The sequence below is a fragment of the Seriola lalandi genome, unplaced genomic scaffold, assembly GCF_002814215.2.
Source record: "Seriola lalandi dorsalis isolate HSWRI2012SDOR001 ecotype SW California unplaced genomic scaffold, Sedor1 jcf7180002054870, whole genome shotgun sequence".
NCBI classification, from domain to species: Eukaryota; Metazoa; Chordata; class Actinopteri; order Carangiformes; family Carangidae; genus Seriola; species Seriola lalandi.
In genome coordinates, this window is record NW_019525423.1 from 76,673 (window position 1) to 85,081 (window position 8,409).

General features: G+C 47.2%; 1 protein-coding gene across 1 annotated transcript in view; it reads left to right on the forward strand.

Moving 5' to 3' along the window:
* Positions 1-8,409, forward strand: part of LOC111671160 (sodium channel protein type 2 subunit alpha-like) — a gene marked incomplete at its 3' end in the record, with an annotated part of 101,925 nt that overhangs the window by 42,395 nt on the left and 51,121 nt on the right. Inside the window, exons 9-13 of the mRNA XM_087179818.1 lie at positions 5,042-5,183; positions 5,512-5,709; positions 5,835-6,017; positions 6,107-6,364; positions 6,484-6,609. Coding sequence (XP_087035944.1) covers positions 5,042-5,183; positions 5,512-5,709; positions 5,835-6,017; positions 6,107-6,364; positions 6,484-6,609 — 907 coding nt within the window. The remainder of the gene's footprint in view (positions 1-5,041; positions 5,184-5,511; positions 5,710-5,834; positions 6,018-6,106; positions 6,365-6,483; positions 6,610-8,409) is intronic.

Below are 8,409 nucleotides of genomic sequence, written 5' to 3' on the forward strand. Positions count from 1 at the left end.
CACACACACACACACACACACACACACACACACACACACACACACACACAAACACACACACACACACAAAACATAGTCCCTCCATCTCCCAGCAGAGGTGGCACAAAACAGTCTCCCCCGGCAACCAGCACTGGGATACGGTTGCTATAGTGATGCTAAGTACTCTCTTCCTCCCGGAATCGAGTTTACCTGAGTGTTATAATTAGAGGTTGCGTGTGTGTGTGTGTGTGTGTGTGTGTGTGTGTGTGTGTGCGCATGCAGGAGGTCACAGGGAACAGAATGGAATGGCATGGGGAACATGAAGTGAATACACACACACACACACACACACACACACACACACACACACACAGAAATCCCCAGGATATCTCCGAGAATAGCCTCAGCATGTTTGTTTGTCTCTGAATGAGTCTGTACGTCTGTCTGCCTGCGTGTCCACGTCTCTGTCTCCATCTCTGTCTCCACGTCTCTGTCTCTGTCTCCACGTCTCTGTCTCCGTCTCCACGTCTCTGACTCCACGTCTCCACGTCTCCACGTCTCTGTCTCCACGTCTACGTCTCTGTCTCCACGTCTCCACGTCTCTGTCTCCACGTCTCCGTATCCATCTCTGTCTCCACGTCTCTGTCTCCACGTCTCTGTCTCCACGTCTCTGTCTCCACGTCTACGTCTCTGTCTCCACGTCTCCGTCTCTGTCTCCACGTCTCCGTCTCTGTCTCTGTGTCCACGTCTCTGTCTCTGTCTCCATCTCTGTCTCCACATCTCTGTCTCCACGTCTCCGTCTCTGTCTCCACGTCTCTGTCTCTGTCTCCACGTCTCTGTCTCCACGTCTCTGTTTGGTTGAGATCACATTAGATATGATGGACTAAGACATTCAACAACATTATTTCAGATTCTAACAGGTTGTGTTAAAGTAGATTAGGATTGGACAAGAGGAGACGAGGATAGATTAGATTACATTAGATTATTAGATTATTATTATTAGATTATTTTTCATTACCAGTGTCAGTCTGATACGTTAATAATCGTCTCTGTCCGACCTGCAACTAAAGATATTCAGATTAATTTAATAAACAACGAAGAAAAACTTTAAATCAGCACAACTGTCAAACAAGAAGCAGCAAATGTTTGATGATCAAAGTTGTTGCCGATTCATTTTCTGCTGAATCGATTGATCAACTAATTGTTTCAGCTCTAATTTATCAGGAATCTCATTATATTTTTAAATAAACAAAATCCAGGATGTAAAAGTGTTTTGGGTGGAAGGTTCACAGCTGATATCTGTGCGCTGAAGCTCTTTACAGATTCTTCTGAAGACGCCTCATGGGTGAAGACGAAGTTTCTTTGCTGCCTCAGAACATGAATAATTAATAATCTTAATTTCTTTCTACCTGTGGAAATATTCTGCCGTCACATTCTCAACATGAACTGAATCTGGTCACTGTGTTTGACTGTGTGTGTGTGTGTGTGTGTGTGTGTGTGTGTGTGTGTGTGTTGCAGGTGTATAAGTGCTGGGCTGAGGGGCCCCTTTAGTGAGAGTGGGGGGTCTGAAGTGGCGTCCCTCCATTAACACAGAGAGAGGTGTGTGAGAGATAACTGCTGGCTCTCGCACTCTGACACCTCACACACACACACACACACACACACACACACACATTCACACACACACACTCTCTATACACTACACTCAGCCTCCTGTCTGCTTTTTCCAAACCTCTCACACACTCTCCTTATGTCTCCTCAAGCCCCTCAAACACACACACACACACACACACACACACACACATACACACACACACACACACACACACACACATATATACACGCACACACACACACACTCAGTCAACCCATCATACACACTTCACATCCACTCTACACACTCACATGCCACCATGTTGACTCACTTGCCATGAGATGGATGGATGTGACACACAGTGTGTGTGTATGTGTGTGTGTGTGTGTGTGTGTGTGTGTGTGTGTGTGTGTGTGTGTGTGAGAGAGAGATGCAGTGGCCTTGCTCAGGGTTGGTGTCAGCCTAACTGGCATCAAGTTGACTGGCCTTACGTGATGACTGGTTAGTCATATTTTGTGTGTGTGTGTGTGTAACAGTGTGTGTAGCGTTGTTTCTTTTTCCCTCCACTTCTTGCTGAATTTAAACCGTAATGTTTGTAATATCGGCTCCTGTGAGTTGCTCCTCCAGCACCTTCTCATTGAGTTAACATTGATCCTTGTTACTGTAATGCTTGTATCAGCAGCTCCATGTGATTCTATAATCATATTCACGTTACATAACTGCACCGTAAAGCTTAGATCAGCTGCCAGTCAGAATTCTTAACTGTGTTAACATTGATTGCTGGTACCAGAGTGTTTGGACAAGTAGATACTCGGCTTTTCATTGTCACATTATGTGTTTTTACCGTAATGACTGGACAAGAGACCCCCTCTTATTTTTCTATTGGATTCATTTCCTGCATCTTCTGTTAAATTAATGTTTGAGTGCTCTTACTGTACTGCAGGTATTATTACCCACAGTGGCTGATGTTTTCTGTAATGCTAATTTGCTATTTGAATGATTTATTATGTAATTAAGAGTGATGGTTGCTGCTGTAATGCTTGGGTCAGCGGTTTGTGCTCAGTTTGTCTCAGTTTCTTACCGTAATGTTTGGATAAGCAGCGCAGCGAGCTGGAACTTGTCATGGCATTAAGATTGATTGTTGTTACTGTAACGTTTGTGAAAACAGACACTCAGCTTTAATTATGAGCTCTTAGTTGTTGTTACCGTAATGTTTGGAAAAGCAGAGCAATTACATTTCGTTTTAACTTACATCAAAAGAGTCTCGTTAGGATCAAAATTCTGATTGGCTGGATGTTTTCTGAGTGATCCAATAAAAATAAAGCAGATTTAAGGTAAAAACACTCACACACTTTGGATGGTGGGTCCAGGTGGGCGGGGCTTGGTGACTGCTTTGTTGTGACATCACAAAGTTCCAGAAGTCCTGACGGCTGGTTTTAAGGCTCAGTTTCTGAATACAGGCTGTGTGCATTTCTCTGTGGACTGAGGCTTTGATACTTTCACAGTATTAATATAGAAGCTAGAGCTGATCTATAATCACACTACACATGGACACAGACCTTTACACTGGAGGAGCTTTAAACAAAATAGTATAGATATATATTTTTACATTGTTCACAACAAACTGGAATCAGCTTCTGTATGTAAATATTTCACCTCAGTCTTTTACTGCAGTTTCATTAGTTTCAGTTGCTACATTAAATGTTAAAGTCTTATTTCACTCTAACATCTACTGTCCTGTAATAGTTTCATCACCTGGAGGAAGGTTCATTGATAATTGTAAATATACTTGATGAACTGTTTCCCTGCTCATTGTGTAGTTTTTATCTCTGACATTGAGGCGGCTGTTGTTATGTAAACCTTATATAAGTGGATAGTTTATTTACACGTGTCCTTAATGAATTACCATCAGCAGCTCCCACTGTCCTGTAGTAAGGTGATAATAAAAACAGGCAGGCTGGTCGCTGATGAGTCAGTGTGAGCTTGCCGCCTTTTAAAAGCTTCCTGGCTGCTGCTGCTGCTGTGGCGGTGGCCCGGCGGGGGCGGTGCCAGCCGGGACGGGTCATCGCAGTGGGCTTGTGACCGCAGGGTTGTCGGTTTGAATCCCCAGGTAGCGTCTGCACGGCGGCAACCTTCCTCTGTGACTCAGCAGTGAATCGGTGACTCAGAGTTTTGTTTAGAGGTCTGTTCACGCTGCGGCGCTCCAGGTTCTGTTGGTGTCATCCTCTGCTTCACGCATCAGAACTCCTCCACTCGGTCCGAGGCCACAGCTTCACGCCTCGACGGCTGTTCAGCTGCAACTCTGAGAAACAACTCGTTAGTGTTGAAGTTTAGTTTCTGGGCTTGTAGTTGACTTCACTCTTTTTTTTTACTGCAGCTGAATCAGCGTTAATTCAACCTGCTGATCAAACTGATGATCAGGATCAGAATCAGCTTTAATTCACACACCAGTAACAATAAATATAGTAACGCAAAGCCAAGTCCTGCAGGTCAGATTAAATTTAATATCTTTTTTTTTCAATAAAATATTTACAATACAAATTTGAAAAAAATATGATAAAAAAATATAAATACAAATATGTACAAATCCCCAGAGACTCCTATAATCTGTCAGATCTCCACGTTCAGTGACTAAATCAACTTCCTCAGTAACGATGAATGAAATGAAATGAAACCTCAGTTTCTCTTTGCATGTTTGTAGATTTAAATTCATATTTACAGTCCCTCAGAATATTGGGGGGTGACGAAGAAGAAACAGGTGGAGCAGTAGGAGGAGATGGGAGGGGGCGACTTAGAGCCCTCACTGCACCCTCTGACCTCTGACCTCTGTGCTGTTGGCGTCTCATAGTGTTTGTTGAACCTGGTTCCAGCGCCACCCTCCCTCCACCCTCTGACCAGCACGCCCTCGTGGTCCTGCTGTGTGTCAGCGGATCAGATGTGACTGCGTGGGCGGTGATGAATGTGAGGGGATACGAATGTGGAATATCAATTATGATGAATGCCGTCACTGCGTCGGTCTGTTCCGTCTCCGTGGTGACACGTGTGGGCGGGTCCCGCTCGCACGACAACGATAACAAGCCCCCGGTCGTAAACACTGATGAGGAAACAGAGCTGGTGTTTGTGTCGGGGACGGACGGATGGATGGACTGATGCCTCCTGATTGAAGCGTCTCATGTTCACACGCCCACTTCCTGCACAAAGCTGTGGTGTCAGATTTGAGAGAGTCAGTAAATATCGTTATATAAACATCCCCCCCCCCCCCCCCCTTTTGATCGCTTCATGGTCGACATCTGCAAAATATTCAAAACCAGATCCTGAACGTGGACGAGTTCCTCGAGTCCAGAAACAAAACATGCAGATACAAGAGGAAAATACTGACACGTTCAGATTCAGACACTAAATAAAAGGTGTGTGTGTGTGTGTGTGTGTGTGTGTGTGTGTGTGTGTGTGTGTGTGTGTGATTTGCAGGAAGTGCCCAGACGGGTTTGACTGCCTGAAGGCGGGAAGGAACCCCAACTATGGCTACACCAGCTTCGACACCTTCGGCTGGGCCTTCCTGTCCTTGTTCCGCCTGATGACTCAAGACTACTGGGAGAACCTCTACCACCAGGTAACGTTCACCTGGAGGGGGCACAGGTGGGGGGGGCAGGTGAGGATGTCTTCACACTGTTACACCTTCAGCTGTTCCTCCTCCACCTGCAGCGCCTCCTTCTTATCTGCACAAACTCTGGATCCTCCTTTTGTGTCGTGTGTGAAGCAGAAGAAGAAGAGACAGGAAGCCACAACACGTTACGGATCTTTAGTTCTAATCATCAGAATATGATCAAACAAGAGTTTATGGTTGTACAAGATATTGTTTCCCGGACTGAGAGTGTGTTGTGTTTAAGGTTTCTGCAGCTCTCCTCCTGCGTGTGTGACACTCTGCTCTCCGCCTGCAGACGCTGCGTTCGGCCGGTAAGACCTACATGGTGTTCTTCGTGGTGGTGATCTTCCTGGGCTCCTTCTACCTGGTCAACCTCATCCTGGCCGTGGTCGCCATGGCGTACGAGGAGCAGAACCAGGCCACCATCGCGGAGGCCTGGCAGAAGGAGCGCGAGTTCCAGCAGGCCATGGAGAGGCTCAAGAGAGAGCAACAGGTAAACCATGAGTCATCAGTCTGACATCAGTGGAAACATCTGCAGTTGCTCTTCATCTTTATTTAAGTAGGAAAATATATTTATTGAACTTGTTTGTTTTATGTATTTCCATATTTCTGAACCAGGTCGCCTCCCAGAAACTTCCCGACTCAGACTCGTTGATGTCACCAGACCTCTCTCCCTTTGGCCCGGCATTGGACAGCTTAGAGGAGCGGAGGCGGAGTCAAGCTTTGATGGGCATGTCGGACGTGGAGGCGAACCTATCGGAGGAGAAGCTGCTGCAGGTGGACATGACGGACGGCGGGAAGGTGAGGGGAGGAGAATCTAGACGCCTTTCATTTTCTTGCTTGTGATCTTTCCCAACGTTTCCCATGTGCTCCTCCTCCCCTCCCCCCAGCCCCTCCACCCCCTCCTCGCCCGCTCCTTCTCCACGAGGACGCGGCGAAGCAGCCAGGTCTCCTCCATCTTCAACTTCCGTCTGAGGAGCCGGGGGTCAGAGGGGGAGATGGCTGACGACGAGTACAGCGTCCCGGGCGACGTGGTGGAGGGGGTCGGGGGCCGGACCTACAGCGGCGGGACCTTCAGCGGCATCCTGCCCCACCCGTGGCCCAAACGCCGGCCGAGCACCTACAGCACGGCGAGCAGGGGCTCACAGGTGAACTGGAGATCAGGTTGTTTGATACAATGAGAACATTGAGGATGATTGTGATTATATTTAATGTGTGTGTGTGTGTGTGTGTGTGTGTGTGTGTGTGTGTGTGTGCGTGTTCCCAGGTGTTTTATCCAACTCTAAACGTCAACGGGAAGCTGTTTGTTGCCATGGACCAGAACGGGGTTTCACCACCACCACTGCAGGGGCAGCTGCCTGCCTGCACCATGGAGAAGGTCAAGGAGGAGAGTGTGAGTACTGTGGCCTGATTGTGTGTGTGTGTGTGTGTGTGTGTGTGTGTGTGTGTGTCACAGTGGAAACAATGGCGGAGCCTCCAGCCATCCAACACTCTGACATGTGAATTATGAATCAGCGCTTTGCATAACTCCACTCTGATATCATGGGCTAAAGACACACACACACACTCTCATATCTAGTAGCTCGGATAACAATGCTGTGGTATTCCCCCCATCTACACACACACACACACACACACACACACACACACACACACACACACCACACACACATAGTGCCACCGGTATGGCATCATGGGCTAAAGCCACACATGCCATCACAGGCATGTTACTGAGGTGTCCCTCCTTCATGCACATACCTTCTCTCTCTCTCACACACACACACACACACACACACACACACACACACACACCATCCACCTGGTTCCTTTAAGACGTGGACATTAGATGTGTTTGTCCGTCACAGGTTGAAGAAGAGATGTTGTGAATCTGTTTGTTGCCGGAGCCAGAAGATTCCAGATTTGGACAAAGAGCAGAGAGTTGTTTAATTGGCTGAGAGCCCTGTCAATCAAGGCAAACATGTCCCTGGACACACCCTTCTTAAAGTGACAGTTGGGGTCATTAGCTGTGGGGTTGTGTGAGGTCCTCCTCCACAGTCAGTGTGTCACCTGCAGTAGATCATGAAGCAGCAGCAGCAGCGCTTCAGACACTTGTCTGCCAGTGACAGTTAGAGTGTTCGCTTTATTTTGAAAACTGTCACCACTTCCTCTTGCCATCAAACAGCCCTTAACTTTGGAACTACATTTTCTCAACTGTTGAACAAACGTATTCCTACGCACAAGCCAGACTACACGCTGTATCACGCTGCAGATCAGCTGTTGGAGTCAGACAGAGGGAAGCGTCTGTGTGCAGCTGTGTGCAGCTGTGTGCCCGGAAACACACACACACACACACACACACACACACACACACACACATACACACACACACACTGCGCTACATCCTTTTAGAAAGAAGCAGCAGATATGATAATCAGCTCACTGTCACACTGCATGAGTCAGTGACCAAACATGTAGAAACAGAGAACACCTGTGTGTGTGGGTGTGTGTGTGTGTGTGTGTGTGTGTGTGTGTGTGTGTCACAGTCACTCTCTCACACGCTTGTTTGGCTGCAGATGTGCATGCAGCCTCACCTGTGCAGAGAAGCAGCAGGAGCAGAGACGTCTACCATTATCAGTTGATGTCTGCTTTATTTTGAAAATTGCCACCACTTCCTCTTGACTTTTCTGAAGTCCTTGAAATCCTTGAAAGACTTGGTTTTCCAGGTGGTTCAGTGACGTGTGGTTCAGGTGGTGAGCAGCGCTGGGAAACCTGCAGCAGCTGAGCGCAGGCGGCTCCCTGTCATCGGGGATTACGTTTATTTTAATACCTGTTTACAGTTGAGCCTTTTTCCCATCAGGCAGTGGGTCAGAGAATCATGAGGGCGAACGCAGCAGCTCCACGCCTGGAGGTGTTCAGCCACCTCCACCGGCTGACAGCCTGCCCCCAGATCTACACTCTTATATAAGAAGAGGGAGAATGTGTCCACTTTATTAGGGACACCTGTACAGTCAGCACAGCTGCTCCGCCATAAAGTTTTATGTCTCAGTTTTTACTTCATCAGGGCTTTAAAATTAAAATTCAAACAGAATGTTTTTATGTAATAAATTATATAATAACAACTTAACAAAGAGGCTTTAAAAAGTCAAATAGGCCTAAAACTTGTCGGTCGCCACGAGACCGAACATCAACCTCC